This window comes from Anser anser (genome assembly GCF_964211835.1).
Source record: "Anser anser genome assembly, chromosome: Z".
NCBI lineage: Eukaryota > Metazoa > Chordata > Aves > Anseriformes > Anatidae > Anser > Anser anser.
Window position 1 is genome coordinate 63,725,373 of NC_139723.1, and position 19,447 is coordinate 63,744,819.

Genomic DNA, 19,447 nt, shown 5'->3' on the forward strand with positions numbered 1-19,447 from the left:
TGAGCAAGAGCTTTGAAGTGAAATATTGTTAAGGAAACAAATTCTCTGCAGGTGTGAATGAGCAGCATCCCAGCCAATATCAAGTCAATAAAGCTGTGTGTATTTATCTCTGTGGAGAGTACCAGAACTGCTAGATGAGTGGCTCTGCAGCATTCTTAGGGTTTTGAAAACTGCTAATACATTTCTTCCTTTCTTTCCTTAGTTATCTAAAGAATTGAATAAAAGGTATATGAAGTATGGGTTAAGTGCACTGCAGTGAATACTAGGCTTCACCTGCTGGATGCTTCATTTACTAATTACATTGCTAATATCAGTAGTAACTTTTAGAAACCTTGCAAGTAATGAAATTAAGAGATGTTTTAAACTTATTGCTTTAATACACTGTTTTTGAGGTGTTTTGCACACGTTCTGTGATATATCAATTAAGTAGAATTTTAAAATATCAACTCAATTTTAAATCTCTACAGAGGCTTTTTTAAGCATGTTCATTGTAGTTATTACTATATACACATATAATAGAAACCGTTCTGTCTATGCTCACATCTCTTAGCATCATTATTACGTATTTTTGTTTACTGGTCTGGTTTGGTATTACATGATTTCTGAAAGGTTATAATGCAGATTATCACTCACATGTCTGGGGTCGATAGGCTGTATTTGTGAACAAAACTTCAGAAGAAAGAAAAAAAAAGTGACTAAGTAACTGTTTTATCCATTTTCCATCATTGCTCTTTCCAAAGCTTACCAGGAGACTACAGGGCAATCCTGTCCTGTCTCCTCATCGACGCTGTCTGATTCAGGATGTGTGTAAGGGCTCACACGTCATCGCAACTGCATCATGGCCCACCTGCAGAAAATAGTAAATACATACATTGCAAATAATTCTCTGCCATGTGCAATTTCCTCAAGGGAGTAATTTTGATGACACCCATCCTTCATGAAGGAAGTGTTCAATTATAGGTTCATATTCACCCAATAAATTTTCCAAGGTGAACTATGAATATTTAGACAGGCTGTCTCCAGGATTCTCCTGTGCAAGTCCACAAACCAAGGGAAATTCCTCTTTGCCTGTGCATTTTCAAAAACCACCACCAATGACTTTGCCCAAGGGGCTGGGGCATTGTGTGGTGCAAGCCTACCCTTGTCAGTGTTGCCTCAGTCATGACAGTGATACACATGCTGACGTGGGTTTTTGGACTGAGATGTAAAAATGACACAAGTGTTCCAGTTCATAGTCAAATTACAACCCCAGGAGAATGGTCTGATGAGTATCTGCCAAACATCCCTTCACAGTTTCCATTAATTTGCAGAATTAGGATTATTAATTTGGACTCACCTGCTGTATAGCAAAATGTGACAGTCTGCATGTAGGTTTTTTGTTCAAGGCTTTCTGTATACTTAGTTTCTATTTGTTAACTTACATGCTAAACCTAAAGTTGATTCTGTTTTGTGCATGGGTTTGGTTATTACTTTATCAGTTTATTTGATAATACCTGACTTGCTAAAAAGGTTAGGAACAATCCTGTATCACAATGCATGCTTTTCTAAAGAAAATATATTTTATGTTTGTTGTGCTTTGTGAAAATTATGCATAATTAACTACTTCAGTGACTGAAAAAAAAAAAAAGCAGGGAAAAAAGGTAAAATTCAGTTGCTTTGAAAAAATAATCTTTCATACCCTTCAAGCAGCTTCTGCCTCAAAGTTAAAAATATATAGTTTTTTGTTTGTTTGTTTGTTTGTTTTTTCCTATAATGAACTCAGCAAATACAGGATAATTAGGTGGAATTTGTATTTCTTCTTGTTGTGATTTTTTTTTTTATTTTTTCCCTTTTTTTCTGCTTGCCACAAGTGGCTGCTTTACATTACGTCTCTGGAGTCAGCTGTAGTTCAGTTCTGATGTTTGTAACCTTTAAAGGCAGTGTGTTACCAAGCCCAAACCCCTGTGTTCTTGGGATTCTTGCTGTGAACTTCAAATCCTCATGTTCTCACGGATCAAGTGTATACAGATTGTGTTTGCTCTCACCACACTCCTTATCTGAAATCTCAGTATGCTCTAAATGTTCAAAATCAGGAAAACAGCTTCTCCTTGCATGCTGTCCTCAAGTTCATGGGAAATATTTAGAGAAGCGCACGTTGCATGTGCTTTGCTTCTGGACCTTGCAAGTATTGTGACACCACAAGGGATTTACACAGCTATGTTTTCTTCCACATAGGTTACTTTCTGCAATGGATACTACTCTCTCTTTAGAAAAGGTGCCCAGTGCTTTTCCACTGTTTGAGCACTACGCGGACAGTCCAGGAAAAAGCAACCAGCACTCTTTAAAACATGTGGCTGGTAAGACTCTGGATATTATCTTAAAACTAACAAAAACTAACATTTTGGCAATGCTTTCTAAATTTTGGGAAGCTAAAAACAGTATCTATTTGAGAAGTATGAATTTGCAAACCATATAATTAGCAATCAGAGTTGAATATAAAATGAAGTCTAATTGTGCACAAGTGTTTGGCTTATAGCAGGGCATTAAGATGAGCAGAGGGAAAAGTGCTAAAAAGGGGGATTCTTGCATTCTTGCCTCGTTTAAAATATCAATATCTCAGACTAGCAGCAGATCTTTTATCTGTAAGTCTCCTGAGGCTAAAGAAGTTTCTGTTCCCTTGCAGGCAGGGACAGAAGACTCAATCAAATGGTCTCCCGAGCCTGCTTCCTCCAAGTGGGGGCAGACCCAGCAGTGCTAGTGGGGGGAGGAGATCAAGGGGCTGGCTGATGGCTGAGGTCCCTGGGTTTGTGCCACGTGCATGAAACCGCCTTGAAACCCCTCTGTATGGGTGTAGCTAGTGATAACTGTAGCTGCAAACAGCCTCTACTGAGGACAGTGGCAAAAACTGCATGTGATAAAGAGATTTATTTATCTCTGTCTCATATTGCATACACTGTGAAAAGCCTGCCTGTGTGGGCTTTCTGCTCTGTCTGTACGCACACCTATAGAAATTATCTGGTTCTGGTCAGCTGTCAAGGAAGATCCCTGCTCCTCATAATGGGGTCTCAGTCCGGTGTAGCCTTCTCAAGACAAGTTTTTTTTTCTGGGATCTCACACCTCACTGTCATGATTTTTGTGACCTCTCATACACTGTCACATGCGACGCTGCCGTCATAGTCACTCTCTGGCTACTCAGGTGATGCCTCTCTCTCATGTTTGGTCCCTGCGCAGTGCAGCTAGAGCACAAATTTCCATTAGGTGCTTTGTTCCCTTGCTGGATTATCAGGTGGGACGTTGGAGAAGTGCTGTCTTGTGCAGACTCCTGTGTCTATTATGAGCTGAGCGCACTCAGTCATGTTACTGTGGGAAGACTGTCTCTCTCCTGCAAGTGGTCACTTAGCTTTTATTAGATGTAGAGGTACTGAATATCTCTCGGACCTTCACTTCCCTGTAAAGTTTGTGAATTTGCCTAAGGTATTCCAGACTTCTCAGGTGAAGTCAGACAGGCATTTGTGCATGCAGTGTTATCTCAGCCTTATTTCTTTAGGAAATCATATGAAAAGATTTTTTTTTTTTTTTAATTTTTTAACCTGCACTTACCAAGTGTTCACTTAGTACTGCAAATGTGCTATCTATTGTAGTTTAGTTCCTAGACTCCCTATCAGTCCCCTGTGTGCAACCATGCTTTCCTCCTAGGTTGCTATCTAATGTCAAGGTCATACAGAACAGACCTAATTATTACACGCTGTATTTCCTTTTCCCACAAGTCACTCCAACATGTTTTTCCCCAGACTGCTGAGATCTGCTTTTCAGTTTTGTATGCATTAGCTACCATGTTTACTGAACACTAAATGGCTCCAGACCAAGTTTGCTTTTACAAACTGGAAATGACAGCTAGCAACCAGCCTTCAAGGCTCTTCATCTTATATGCTTTCTACTCCTTTTTTATTTCTTTTTTTCTAAAATACACGGTTTTCATTCTTCACTTCCACTTCTAAGTATTTCAGTGGCTATTGTGATTTTTGCTTTGGTGAGCAGTAGAGCAAATATATATATATAGTTTTTCAACACTATGCCCGTCCTGAAGGAAAATGAAGGTAAATGCCTACATGAAATCAGTTTTGAATTTAAAGCTCTGAGTACATCATTTATCAAATACTGAAGGCAAATGCCAGACACTCTCAGAATTTGTTTTGACTGAAGCCATTTGATAAAATAGATGTGAATTTGCTATGTTTCTCCAATCAACATATTTTTCCTTCAAAATAATAGTCTTTCACTGAACAATTTCACAGAACTTTATTTTCATTGCTTCAAAAACATCTTTCCTTCAAAACACCCTCTATTTCCAAATTTTCCACATCCACTAATGGAAAGTCCTTTTCTCTCAAATTCTTCCTACTTCCATGTAAACTACCCATTAACAAATGTGTAAGCATAAAGAAAACCTTGCAGTATGCCCTTGGTCACACTGGAACTTCTGCTCTGTCAGAAGAGGAGTTAAGTCATTTCAAAATGAGAAAATCATTATTTCCAAAGCCTACTGTGAGTGCTGCCCATTCATAGCAAAAGACAAGGACCTTTGTGATGGTAACAATCATTCATTAAAATCACAGAGGAATGTAAATGCTCTTTGTCTTGAAGTTCACGAAGCAAAGAAAATATTATTTACTATTACACCAGAAAGGTGTAAATATCCATAAAATATTTGGGATTATTTTTTTCTCACCTGGGGGCCATGGAGATAAGGTAGCATTAACAAAATGTTTCCTTACTTCAGTGAATCACTTCAGTGAAAACTGAACTGATCAGAAAATGTCCCACTTTTCTGTTGAAAAATATAACTTAGTCAAAATTGTGGTGCAAATAGTTCTTTTGTTTGACTAAAATTCATTTTAAAAGGACCAGCATTTTGATAACACAGAAGTGTTCTGTTTCCATAGAGAATAGTTCAACTTTTTTTGCTTTGAAATTACTTCCTTTCAAAAGTTTATTTCTTATTATGCAAAAGTAAATTAGAAATCAAATGCTTTTCATTGTTACTGAACTCAATTTTGATCCATAAGGTTTTTTGTTGTTGTTGTGTTTTGTTTTTTTTTTTTTCAGAAGTCACATTCATTAAGCTAGCTTCTCTTCAGATTTGGCATAAGAATAAATATTGTAATTGTGGGGTTTCTGTGATCATAAATGGCAGTTTCTAGGCAACTTCACAGAAAAAAAAAAAAAAAAGGCAAGCTGATTTTCCCACTGGGTCCACTAAAAGGAAGTCCTTTCCTAAAGGTGATCAATTTCTAGATTGACCAACTGTAGATGCAGTCAAAAGACAAAATATGTATTGTTTTTAGCAATGAAAAAGATATATTTTCTTCCAGTGGGAAACAGATGTAATCTTACTGTACCGGTAGCTCTCTGCATAGATCAACAGTCAGCATCTGCATTTGCCTTGTACATGCCACAGGGGATCATCATCATTACTATGAAGATAACGGAGAAAAAGTAAAAGCTTTCTGCTGAGATTCTAACAGAGTTCATGCAATATGGAAATTTACTAGATGAGGATAAAGACCCATGTATTTTTGTTCCCTGCATTTACTTTAACAATGAACATCTTTGGGGGCTTTTTGCTTGTTTCTTTTCCCTCCCTCTCTGTTAAGCCATAATCTTAGAGGGAAATAATATCTCAGCAGGGATGGATCTGTGCATATCAGCAGACAAAGTTTAAATTAAATCTGGGGAACTGTGGTGGTCTTTGAAGGACTCTTTGTGAGGGATGCTCCTGACTGTCTCTTGGAGTGTAGATGCTTTGGCTAAGGCAAAATTCAGGCTCACCAACCCACCAAGGATCCGGACCACGCTGGGTTTGCAGGGGACAGGACCATGCCAGCCAGGAGTACCCAGTTGTCTACCTGCAATATGAGTCCACTTCTGGGCAGATGGGATAGCAAGGATCCTCCTGCTCCTCAGGCTTAGAGTGCAGGAGGTCTGAGCCTTCCTTATCCTAAAAGCATAGGGCTGTTGTTGCCAGTCTATCGGTGGATTTGAGACTCTGCATGAATCCCACCCCAGTGTGGTAGCTCCGTTCCCCTGTCTGTGTTTCTGGTGTCAGTTATGTCCATCTCTGCAGGAGGCTGTCTGTTTTTGCAAGCTCCCTCTCCCCATCAGTGATCTATCCTGTTCTGCTTGCTGCAAACAAGTGCTTTCAGTCCCCACTTTCACAAGCATCCTTTCCATAGGATTTTCACTCCTCTGGTGAGGTCAGATAATGTAGAAGGCAGTCGCCCAAAGGAGCCTGCACTGAGGTCCAGGGTCTCCTGGCCCATCTGAGGAGACGGCCTGAAGGTAATAGGCGTCTCCTGGGGCTTCTTCAGCGCATGTGCCTGTAGAGTGCCTGTGAAGTGGAGCGCAGAGGTGGAAAGCTCTCTCTGTGATTGAAGGGAGCAGGTCTCCTGGGGAAAGGAGAGGGGTCCTTGATGCCACTGGGGTTTTGTGACAGTTCTGCATGTCCATGATTGCCACAGGCTTGGGAGGCGGTGTGCTGCTCCAGAAGGCAGCTTGCTGCTCCCCTCACCCTGCTGGAAGTCTGAAATGAGAAGAAATTACTCATCTGTGCAATGGTCCTGTAGGGAAGGACATTGAGATCTGCACAATGCATGAACACAAGCTTTGTGCTGGGTTCAAGTGGTCCCAGAACTGGATCTTAATTTGCTGGGACTGTGAGGGAAATGGGCCATCAGATTCTATTCTGAGCAATTAATTTATTTCCTCTCTAATTCAGACACACCTATTGCTCCAAAATTTCACCAGTATCGTCCATATTTCAAATATTTGATGTATTTGTTCTGTGAAAATAACAACCCTTGGGAAAATAAGCAACTTTGTTGCCTCTTGAGCATGTAGTAAATTCACCTGTATATACAGGGGTGTGAATAACAACTGAAGACTTTCCATTCAGTCCCACAGACACCTAGTGTAATACCTCAGGAGCAAAACTCAGCAACTAGCACCTCCATTGCCGTCTACTGGACTGTGAACGAAGGGGATGCCATTGACTGCTTCCAGGTGTATTGTATGGAGGAGCCACAAGCCAACAAAGATGAGGCAGGTGCGTAAAGTCTTGCCTTCATGACAGCAGCAGCCCTTTCTCCAATGATCTCAGGTCAGCAGAAGGGAGGCCGAGCTACAAGGGAAAGCCCAGGATGCAGTGAAGAAATCATACATAGGCCGGATAACAGTGGAGGAGAGCATGAGGTAGATGACATTTCTTCTCTCCTTCATGCCAAATACAAGTTAATATTGTGGTCTGCATAGTGCAGGGCAGTTGCTCATAGAGAAACAGCAACATCTGTATTTAGGTGCTTTTATGAAGCAAGCTGACCTTTAGAGAGGATGTGTCCCTGCTGCCCCATGGGTAGTAATGGGGACTGCAGACAGAGGTCCCAAAAGGATGGACCTGATTAGGTTTTTAGGGCCCTGCATGTACTTTGGAAATGTGTCCTAATAAAAAAAAAATACAGGAAAAGATGATCAGTATTTCCATAGTATTTCCACGTTCCAGATTTTTTTTTTTTCAAAATGACATTACATTATTTAAAGAGTAAATATGGAAATTGAGAAAAGAGGATTCAAATGCTCATTCATTAAAAAGCACAGGCTGATCACAGAGTCACTTAAAACACCTGGGTGCTACACATATCCATGTGTGCATGTGCATATGTGTGTGCACACTAAAGGATGCATGGGATATAAATTCCACTGTAAGAAATGGTTATTCTCTAAAGAAATGAAACCAGGGTTGATAATTGTTGATTTTATGTCCCAGTTTGCAGCTCAGTCCTCGGTAGGACTGAGAATGCACTCAACTCAAGAGCACGTCAAAAGATTTCTGTCAAAACTGAGCTGGAGTAAAATATTGAGATCTTGGCTAGTATCACATTCTGGACTTTAACACACTATTTTTTACATATGAGTTGAAAGTAGCAATTATAGGCCCCTACCAGTGAAATGCATAGGTGTAACAGCCTGTGTATGTTTCTTCTAGCTTTGGTGGAAGAATACAGAGTGACAGTGAAGGAAAGCCACTGCATTTTGGAGGACCTGGAGCCAGATCGCACTTACAGTGTGTGGGTCATGGCTGTGAACTGTACAGGATGTAGCTTGCCCAGTGAAAAAGCCATTTTTAAAACAGGTATGTACATAGTTTGGCATTTGATTACCGTAAGCTTCAGGTTCCTAGAGAAATTTTTGTCCATATTGTTACTAAAGCAGATAAAGCTGGTTTGTTTAGTCCATCTGGTGGATAGCCGGCAATTCACAGTCATTTTGCTAAAAGATGGCAACATAATTGCTCCTGAGAGGAAATTTGAAAGTATTCAGATCTGAAGCTGTTTCCGATCTCAGGTCCTGTGACTGGAGCATTGGGGCAGCACGTTATGAACTTCTCTTCTGAGTGGGCTGCAGTGCTCCAGTGCAGCTCTGGGCAATCCACCCTGCTGCTCTCTGCCTCTGCTTCTCCTGTGGAAAATGGAGGCAGCAGCTGCATGTTTTTGCCTCTCTGCTATCCTCCCAAGTACATCTATGTTGCATTGATTAAATGATTAGCTTTTCAGGGGGAGGCCTGCTCTGCAGAGGTTACATGCCACGTCTAGCTCTGTGGGACACAAATCTCAGGTGTGGCTGTGAGAGGCTCTGCAGCTGTTTAAGTGGTGTAAATTGCGATGAGTAATTAGACGAGTATTGTTTATGAGCTTCATTTGACTGATTCATTTTCCTGAGTTTTAATTTCGTAAATAATTCGTATTGACAAAACTGTTGCTTCTTAAATTACGAGCAAGATGAAGCATCTTGTGTTCTAGACTTTATCTGAGGCCCTCATGCCAGATGATTTTTCTAGTGCTGAGGATAAAAAAAAAAAATCATTCTACACTTGAATTTACAAAATAAAGACAAGGATACTCAACATTTTCATAATGTAATAACTTTGTACAACATTGAGTGTATTGTTGAAATCACTTGGCAACAACCACAACTTCAAGCCTTTTGCTTATTCCATTAGACATCAAATTTGTTAATTTTCCATGATATTCAATTTGCTGTTCATATTTTTAGCAAAGCTGATTTTCCAAAGAATTTAAAGTAGAAATTCAAATGTTATGACATCAACAATGTAGTTGTGAGCATGGTGCAGAAGTCCTTTGAAGTGGTCAAACAATAATGAATCATTGCTAGCTATGTCATTATTTATAAAGAGGTTCTCACCCACCTCACCCAAAACTTTGGTACTTCAGATAGCCCGCTTAGCCATATGAACTCAAAAGCAAGAATTTAGGGTGTTTATTTTCAGTGTTTCAGATGAAAAGTCTGTAGGAGAAAACCATTTGGTGGTATATACAGTTATGGGAACATTAATAGTGGATCAAAGCTGTGTCTCTTCCAGTTGTTGGGAACTCCCCCAGTGCATTGGGATTGCACTCTCAGACCCGTGGAAAAGGCAGGAGGAGCTTCCCCTGTCTCTGGCTCCTTCACCTCCCAAACTAGCAGCCTTTCCTCCTTGGGAACACGCTGTTTCCTAGAAATATTTTCAGTGAGGGAATGATGGTGAGGGCAGCAAATATCCACCTACGCCTCTTCTATCTGTCCACCCAGGAAAGTGGTAGAGTCACTGTCCCTGCAGGTGTTCAAGGAAAGATTGGACCTGGTGCTTAGGGACATGGTTTAGTGGGTGACATTGGTGGTAGGGGGACAGTTGGACCAGATGATCTTGGAGGTCTTTTCCAACCCTAATGACTCTATGATTCTATGATCTAAAGAGATATTTGGATGATAACTCTGCAATCCTAAACTCAAAACTTGTCTTTCAAAACTTATCTGATACTTATTCTGTATCTGAGAGACAGAGCAAGAATATAACCCATTCCACTCTTTGCATCTTGTAAGATCACTTATGAGCGTGCAGGAATATTACCAGGAAATCAAATGTGTGTTCTCATTAGAACAGCTTGAGTAACTACAGTTAATTTGCTAAAAAACTCAGAAGCACAGTAACAACTTTTTCTGGGTTTCTGACTCCATCTATTCTCTAGACAGATAATTTCAGATAAAAAAGTGTGTGAGATCTTGTGATGTATTGTTTGCATATCCATTAATGTGGGTATGTGTGTCCATTTCTGAATGCAGGCATTTGGAGATTTAGCTATTAATTTTTCATTTTCTAGAAATAGATACTTTTAAAAATAGACAGTAATCATGTATGTCAGAAGAGAATTAAAGGACTATTGCCAAGGGAACTGCACAGATTTATTAGTCGATAAGAATCTATCCCGCAGATTCTTTGCTCTGGTGAATACCTAGATTAGCTGTTCCTGTAGTAAAACATCAAAATTGCATCTTAACCTGGAACCTGATTTTCACTAAACCAGGAAATCAATATGTACTTCTGTTGTTTTGTTTGTTTGTTTGTTTGTTTGTTTCCTTTTCTGATAATAAGAAATTATTTTTGTTACAAAACAGAGTGCATCTTGAACGTTCACTGCAGCTCTATAAGATTATCTTGTCACAAAATTGTCCTTTTTCCATCTTTTACCTAGTAGGCCTTCTATTTGAAACTTAATTACTTCAAAAGCAAGACAACTTCCTATGACATCTTTAAACTAAAAACTTTTATTTTAATGATTAGTGTTAAGGCTGTTTATCTGAGAGTCAACAACAGACTGCAATGTTCATATGTTGCTGTTCCCTGGAAAGAGAGAGAGTAAGTGAATACAACTAAACAATTTTCAGCCTGTGATGTTGGGTGTGCTATTTTACACAATAGCTTTTGATTACTTGCATTCAGTGCACTGCTTTACATTCAGTTTTCTGTCTTGCAGTAGGGCTTGCAGTTCTTAAACTGAGGCTCTAAAAATGAGAAATTACAGGACCAATTTTTAGAATCCGCATTGCAAAAATAAACAGGACATAATTAAGCAGAAACTCATCATTACCCCTCAGTTCTGCCGTAGTACATTTCTTTCTGATGCAGTTCATACAGAAACTGCTGAGGACAGGATTGAGGTAACCTGGGCAGGGCTATACGTAGCAGAGTCTTGATGCTCTGCTCCATAAAGAACGGAGGAAATGGTAAAAATGTGCTTGAGTAAAGGCATAAAAATCTCCTTGGACATTCTAAGGATGTGAAGGTATGCACATATATTCACAGTGACTTTCCCAGCGTGTTTCTTTCCCCTGTAATGTAACCCTCTGCTGTTGAAACACAAATAAGCAAAAGATCATTGCTGGACAGGTAAAGCTAACTGTCGTTTGGGTGTTCTGGGGGGAGATGAGTCTTCCTTTCCCTTGACAGCATGTAAGCAGCAGCTGGTGCCCGCCTTGCAGTGCAGCTAATGTGTTCCCGTGTCCGCAGCACCCGCCATCCCCACCATCAAGGCTGAAGACTGCATGGTGTGTTGGGATACAGCCACCATACGCTGGCATGATGGCTCAGCAGCAGCAGAGTCCTTCACCCTGGAGTACTGCCGACAGCACTCGCCGGAAGGAGAGGGTCTCAGGTCAGTGCTGCGGTTGCAAATGTTGCTCAATCGGATTAGGCAGATGTTAATGAGCGCTCCCCAGACTGCAGGTCATTACGCAAGAGATTATTCTGTCTTCAGCTGTGCAAGAAAGAAATCAGCTTCTGCATGCTGAAGAACTTAGTGGCTGGATACTAATCTATGAGATTAGGCTGAGAGATATAAAAATAATTCCTTTTTATTCTGCTTAACCAGACAATCCCTTTCATTTGGGGTCAAAACCCTGGAGATGTTGCACTGTCTGCAATCAACCAGAAGTTGCAGGGCTGTGCTGGCTGGGGAAGCAATCACTCCCCCACAGCTGTGATGGCCCCAGCCAGGGCAGGAGAGGGCAGTTGAGCTCTGTGAGAGAGAGTGGGATGGAGGAGTCCAGCCCAGTGTGCTGTCTGCTTTGTGGGGAACAAGATAGGAACCAGCTGGGGAACACAGCAAGGACAATACTGGTATCTCAGTAATGTTGGTGACCCATCTGTGCATGTGCAGATCCCTCTCAGAGCACAACAGATCCCAGTGCTGTCCTACTCTGCATGTGTGTGCCTGCACCACTCTTTGCAAAAATACCACAGGAGTCTGCAGCAGCTCAAAGAACAGCTTTGAAATTCAGCGTGGCATGTTCTTATGTGAGACCCTCTCTGGTTTCCCCTACACTAAGTGTGAGTGGCATACAGGAGAAGCCAAGAAGGTACAAAGATACCATTAAGCAGTGAAACCATTGGCTGTGTTGAAATGCAGAAAAAATTATATGGTAGTCTGTATGTCCTTATTTTGTATTTTGTTGTTGTTGCTGTTTGTTTGTTTAAAAAAAAACAACAACAACAAAATTCCCCCTGCAATAAAAATTAGTTAAGTGGATTAAAGAGTTCACAGGTTTCTAGTAGACAAGTAAGTGCATTTGTGTGTATCTTTTTCCTTAGAAAAGTAGGCTAAAAACTGAAAGAGGAAGCTTCTGCAGGGTTGGGAGACCTTGTTTCACCCAGTACCAGCATGCTGTGTTAATGCAAACAAGAGGAGGAGGAGGCATCTTGCCCAGATTTCCTGCTCTCTGAGAGGGCAGCCATGACCTCCTCTGTTTTATACATATTTCATGAGGCCATCAGGTTGCTGTCAAACTGCCAAAGTCACTGTCGGTCAGGGATAATGTAGCTGCTCCCCAAATCTGGGCTGTGTACTTGTCCTTAAATTTCTTTGCTGTTAACTGCAATTGCCTCTTTTTCTCAAAACTGAACTAGCAAGTGTGTCCATTTCTGTAATCTGTGAGAGAAGTGCTGTTAACACCAAGCCATTTGCTAGTGTGGAGATAACTGTTGCAACAAGCTGCCAGAACTGACCCATTCCCTTTTTCGAGTAAGCTTGTGTAAAATCTAAAATGTTTATAATTATATGGAGTCACATTTGACTTTTTGGCCTTTATGTGGGCAGCAGCTGTCCTTTTACTGTGACAACTATGAAAAATTCACAGAGGACAAAATCACGACTTTTCTCAGAATTGCTTCAGCTGAAAATCTCTGTGTTTGTGGAAGGGTTCTGACATCTTTTTACAGTGTCAAAGACCACCTTTTACCACTTATTTTCCCTCTTATTTGCCTCTCTTTACTATTCCAAAAGCAACCCCCCTAAGATTAACCTGGAAAGCTTAGTCCATAATGGCACCGGCTATTTCTAGGATGGAGAATTTCTATTTTTTTTAAAATTTCTGTTTATTTTTTTGTGTAAAAAATAGAAAGTTTGTGGTATTGCTCCCAACACCATTGATGTGCAAGTTAGAACTAGAAATCAATTCCTCATGTAGCTGATCAGTGAGACACATAGCTCCAGGTGGTAAGTCAGGTCTTAGATGGGCTGAGTTGCCTTTTGGAAGTACGTGTGAGGAGCTTTGAGTTACTCTGTCAAGTACCTATAGTAGGTGGAATAAAATAGTGTTTATACCCACCTAGGAGCATTTGAGCCTTGAAATGCTATCGTTTCTATTGGCTACTTTCCTTGAAAGCTCGGAGTATGTCCTTCCCCCATTTCCTGAGCAACATTCATCTTGGGGAACTGCCAAACACACAGCCTTCTGACAAGCAACCTGTGCCTCTCGTGCTTGCCCCGGTCCCTTAGCTGAGCAATTCCCCCATCACTGGGTGGGAGTCCAAACACATTTCCCAGCAGCCCTGTAAAGTTCATACAGCTGTTCTCAGGGGCACAGCAGGTAAGCAGCAGTGAGGGAAGGCCACCTAGAGAACTTGTGGGCATTAATGTTCAGTTATCTCACAAACTTCACTTGGAGAAAGTGACTCAGTCTCAGCTTGCATGGCTGTTTTCATGCATGCTGTTCTGGCAGCTCACATGAAGCAAGGGACACTGCCAAGGGAGCACGCAGGGTGAAATGCCCCCATCAAACAGCTGGAGCCGTGTGTGGAGCCCCTGGATGGGACCAGCCCACTGTAGCCTTCAGCATGTCCTTGAGCAATCCCAGCTCCCCAGAGAGAAAACTTGAGGAACCTCTAGAAATAAATGCTCATTAAAAGTTTTCTTCTACATACCATCAGAAAATCTAGATTTTCCTTTCTGGGTTCTCTTTGCCAACTTGGCATGGTTTTGTATAAAACGGTGTTAAACCTTCTACAACCGCAAGCCCCTGGCCTGCTGCTGTGGTTTTAAAGCTCCTCATTGGGTTGATTCTTTTTCCAGAATCTTTATGAAGCTTTGAAATGTTTCTTTCAGTTACCAGAGCTCTGCTATTTTCTTGCTCTTCAGACTCTTTCTGTTGAGAAGTCAATGGAACTGTGGGTGGAAGATGGAAAACTGTGAGAAGTGTAGTCCAGGGATTAGGTGTGTGGGCTGTTCAGATGGAAGCCATGTATCACATCATGAGAAATATGTAAGACTCAAGGAGACAGAAATTAGTACATTATGCGGTGAGTTCATAGAAGTGGAAGCGACTGAATGTTATCCTCTCCACTAATGGGAGACTGACACCACTAGCGACTGAAGTTTTCTGTCTACTCCAAGAACAGGTCTAACACAGGAAACAGGAGAGCAAACCTCCCTCCTGTTGTTTTGCCCGTCACTCTCCAGCCAGCTCAGGAAGCAATGTGTAGAAAACAGGGTATCTTCCTCCTCTCTGACTGTTCTGAGTTTGACATCTTAGATAGAGACGAAGACCATTGCAGATGGTGCTTTGTTGATCTAACACTGTAACAGTCAGAGCCAGGACAGAGGAGAGGAAATGAACCATGCAGCACAGCTGGAAGGGAACTCAGAGAAATTTGCTCTTTCTATTTAGCTTCTAGGGCTTTTTTTGCACTCATGGTGTACCCCTTTTGTGTGCTTCTGCATCTGTTTTCGGAAGCCTGCATGCCTTCAGCTATGACTTGGTATCAATGGTACCTGCACAGGTCTGGAGGTGTTGTTTCCGTGTGATATTGGGGGTGGGAATTACAATGACAACACAGAAGGTGTTATGAATCACTATGAGGCATATCATTTGCTGGGATTATGCAATATTAAGAAATACCCTCTAGATGCTGCTTTCTTGAAATAAATGAGGATGCTGATGAGAGAAACATGCATCAAAACACAGCATCAGGTTTTCCTAAAAACAGGGAAATCACAAATGTAGGAGACAGTTGCTGCTTGTCAATTTAAAGGTGAAGAAGCATGTAACTCCTTTCTGCTCTGCTTTGAATACCTGAAATCTGGACCCTGCATTTTGAAACTTACAGATTATTCTTGGGAAGATAAAGAGGAGATACATAAAGTATTTAAATTCAATGTTTCTTGAATTTCTGTGCTCTGAAATTTTTACGATGATACCAAGATGCTGTGGGGAAAGAGTAAATGTGATAATCTTTATGCTAAAGGCCAGAATACATCATGCTTTGACAATAACATTATTACATTTCCAATCACCTATGAAGTAGTCAGGTATATTTTACGTAGAAAATAGGTGCCACAAAAAAAAAAAAAAAAAAAAGGTTGCAGTTGCATTTCTTTTTCTTTCATGGCCAAAATTACATGCTTCAATACTTTAGGCGAGTTTGAGAAAGACCTAGCTGCAATGCTTGTTACAAGAACTCAGAAATGAAACAGGCTTTTATCCAAAACAATCAGGATATTAGAAATGCATTTTCCCTTCCCTTCTCCCGTGCTTGTCCTCTATTGCTGTAAGCTGGGCAGTAATCATACCTTCTTTTCCTCTTTACTTTTTCATTACTGATTACATGGTTAACCTGAAGCATGACAAAGAACAGTAATTGCTAAGAGCCTGAGAAGCCCTCAGTATTCACTTTCCTCCCTCACCCTATCCTCTAGACAGAAAGGCAATAGCAAAACCTATTTCTTCTTTGCACTCAGCTTTTCATGAGCTTGGAGCTGGCTCAGTGTTGCAAGTGAAATTCCTTCTTGTTGGTATATACAGTTTCATTAGTTGGCAGCAGCAGTACTGTTTTTTAAGCTTTAATCATAGCTAAAAATGATGGACTCTTACTCTTAGGCAGCTTAGAGATGGCTAAAAAAGATTGCCAAGCAGAGAACACTATTTGAAAACCCGATCACTGTTTTACTGACCAGACCTGCTTAAAGTTCAGGTATTTCCTTCTCACTATTACAGCTGAAAAGAGGTATGTTATTGCTCTCGTATCTAAACATGCAACCAAATTCTTCTTTGAAGAATTTCAGGTTTGAAAGAAACACAACACTGAACTTTGATGGCTGACCCTGTTTTCGATCAGCTGGACCCCAAATCTTTTCTGAATATCCAGGCTCTGGTATCCACACTTCAGAATATTAATATCCCAGCTCTGCTTCTTGCACTAAAATGTACATGCCTACTTAGAATAAAAAGCATTTTTTTGTTTTACTAAGTATCCATCAGTTAACTAGCTAATAGTGAAAAAGAAAATATTTCCTAATTTCTTAGCTTAGTGTATCTTCATCTCATCTCACCTGCAACTACTTGCTCAAACTTCTTTCTGGTTATTTGTGCTTCAGATCCACACCAAGATGTCAAGATGGTGCTCTTAAAGAGCAGATTGGACTAGACTTATCTAGGAAGCATGGAAACTTTCTTCAAAGCCTGGGTGTCCACTTCTTTTCCAATACCTCAGCTTCCACCCCCATTTTCCTTTCTATTGCTTCCTCTATATTTGCCTCCTTGCTCAGTTCCTATGTTGTATTTTTGTTCGACTCATCTTTCCATTTTCTCATGTTCCCTGTACACAAACAAAGCCTTTTTCCTGTTTCATGTGTGAAGTTCACTCATGAGGGTTGCGCCTCTTCCCTGAACCTTCCAGGAAGAAGTGATCATCCTGCCTAACTCCCAGTGCCTTGCTGAAGTGCTGTCATGGTTAGGGCTTTGGTTAATTACAGGGGTGAAGCGAGAGTGCAATTGCTTCCATGTTTGGGCAACCCACTTCTTTTGTTTACTGCATTAGTTCTAGCACTAATGTAACACATTCCCCAAGGCAGCAAGGCCTAGTGCTGATCGTGCAAGAGCTCCAAACTGTCTGAAATTCTTTCAAATCGGAAAGATCACAGAGGCACCCAGCACTTTTTCTCAATGTATTCAATCACTTTTAATGTCAGCTCTCAGTTCAAAATACATGTTACAGACTAATAAGGATGAGGCACCAGCCTTTCCCCAGGATGCTGTCCTCCTAGACACAGAGCTCTACGTGGTGTTAACAGGAATATGCTGTGTGTAGGACTGTATGTGAGATTTTAGCTTTGTCTGATAAATGCAGCAGAGGGAGGCGTGTTAAAAATCCTAATGGATGAGCACTGATTATTTTTCAGATTGTGCTGCTCTCTGGTGGGACATACGGGGAAAAACGTTCACAACAAATGAATAGCAATGATCTTACTTCACAGCTGACTTGCCTGCCTTACCTCCTCTGGGGTCACAGTAATTAGTGGTGGTAAAGGTGATTTGTTTAATCTGGCTCCCCGTGGAGACATTACCTGCAGGAGGCAGACAATCCTGAGCTCCGCTCTCAAACCCTGGTTGGAAAGGGAGGTGCCTTGCATGCTCACTAGAGGCAAATCTCCTGCTTGTGAATTTGCTGGAGCGCAGAGCAACACTCCTGCATTCAGCTCTCCCTCTTACCACTGAGGTTACTGTCTTTCAGCCTGGAGGACAGGGGGGTTATCTCAAAAGACATGTATTATGCTTGAAAATTAAATACGTGCCTTGAAGACTTCCATAAGCATTTGTTGGAGGAAATTGCCTAATCTCTACAAATACACAGTCTTTACCAACAGGCATACAGTGCACTGGGTATACACCGTCTGGCTTTGCCATGTGATGCAAAAATGAGGAAAAGCAGGACCCATTGTGTGAGAATTTGTTAAGCCAATCTTTCAGTTTCCCAACAATATATAAAATAAAATTGGCACTTTTCTAGCCATCCAAAGTACTTTCACTGGTGCTTCAAAGTGCCTGTGAAGCAGATTGAGTGGGTGCTGACTCTCATTTCCCTGCCGTGTGTCAATACTTCAGTGGCTGAGGATGCGAGGGCTTGAGCTTTTCAGACACCTCAAAGAGGAGGCAAAGCAGGGCACTGTGCAAAGGCAGGTCTCCTGCTGCTGCCTTTTTCAAAACTAGCCTGTTAGAGCGCATGTCACAGCGAGGGAGACAGAGCTAAAACTTTGTTGATGAACAGTTGGTGAGCAAGGCATTCATAACAAGAACTGCAAGGTTTCTATGTGGTCTTAGAAAAGGGTATCCCTTTTGGACCTAGAGCGTGTGCCCAGACAGTACAAACACAACGAGAGTGTTCATAATCATGCAGCTGAATTAATTACAAGCTTTTTTTCTTCATAAGCTTCTTCATTTTGTAATGCAGACTTTGTACAGGAGGTTGATGAGAATTTGATGCTGTGCTGCTAGCATTTTATGTGATGACTTGTGCTGCAAAATAAACATAAAGTCAGTGTTGCACCAAATGACTACACTGAGTGCAAAGGAGTTAAGGAACAAAGGTCTGAAAATTTATCAGACAAAGTAGTCAGGATACCTCAAGTAAAATTGCAAAGCTCCTGCAGAACTTGTTTGTTTTAGAAAACAGTGATCACCTTTCTTTTTTGGAGTTTCTCTATGGTGCCCGCTTCAGTAGTCAAAAATAGGTTTAGGTGGCTTAGATTAGTCTTTCCTTTTCTGTGTATCTGCATGCATTTTCATGTATGAAAATCTTCAATATTTGCAGATCTTTTTCTGGTATAAAGAGAAATGAATTGAAAGTATCCCTGGAGCCCAATGTGAACTATTTCTTCTACTTGAGGGCTGTCAACACATTTGGGACAAGTGAACAGAGTGAAGCTGCTCTCATCTCAACTAAAGGTATATCACCATTTTTTGATGTCAAAACATTGGGGTAAGTGGGCAAAGCAGTCATATAGAGTATATAATTTTATATAATTTTTTTAATATAATTTTCCTCCAGAAATCATAACTGAACTTTCCGTTATGGGAGCAAGAAAGCTATTGAGATAAAAGGCACCATAATTTATCTCCTTAAAATTAGCACAATCTGAGACTGCTTTACTTGAAGTTGGTAGTTGTCTGTCAATTTAAAAGTGTTTTGACCTCAGAAGCAAAACTGTTGAATTCTCTAATTCTGTCAGAGATTGAAATGATTAAATCATCCATCGTTCTTCCAAACCAGCCTCAAAATACAAATTTGCTATTCTGAAAAAGCAGTTCGTTGAAAATTCAACCATCTTTAACACAAAAGACTTCTTTGTCAGCTAACTAATTATTTTTTTGGATAGTATAACTTGTTACAATCCTTGGGCCTGGTTTGCAGAAGAGTCCTTGCATTGTTGCAGTTTTCTGTTACTCCTACCTGCCAGCAGGCACAACTCTGTCCAGCTAAGGTGACAGTAGTTGTTATTTAATATATTATGGTTCATCTCATGCTAAT

The 19,447-nt window shown here is 40.8% G+C and overlaps 1 protein-coding gene across 3 annotated transcripts in view; it reads left to right on the plus strand.

The window, feature by feature from the left end:
* CMYA5 (cardiomyopathy associated 5) overlaps window positions 1-19,447 on the plus strand; it is a 46,351-nt gene that overhangs the window by 24,470 nt on the left and 2,434 nt on the right. The window contains exons 5-10 of one of the 3 annotated variants that reach the window (XM_083819066.1): window positions 203-225; window positions 2,215-2,336; window positions 6,932-7,081; window positions 8,018-8,164; window positions 11,378-11,522; window positions 18,731-18,864. In XM_083819066.1, coding sequence (XP_083675192.1) covers window positions 203-225; window positions 2,215-2,336; window positions 6,932-7,081; window positions 8,018-8,164; window positions 11,378-11,522; window positions 18,731-18,864 — 721 coding nt within the window. The remainder of the gene's footprint in view (window positions 1-202; window positions 226-2,214; window positions 2,337-6,931; window positions 7,082-8,017; window positions 8,165-11,377; window positions 11,523-18,730; window positions 18,865-19,447) is intronic. The other 2 variants (XR_014577137.1, XR_014577138.1) reach the window with 2 other exon arrangements.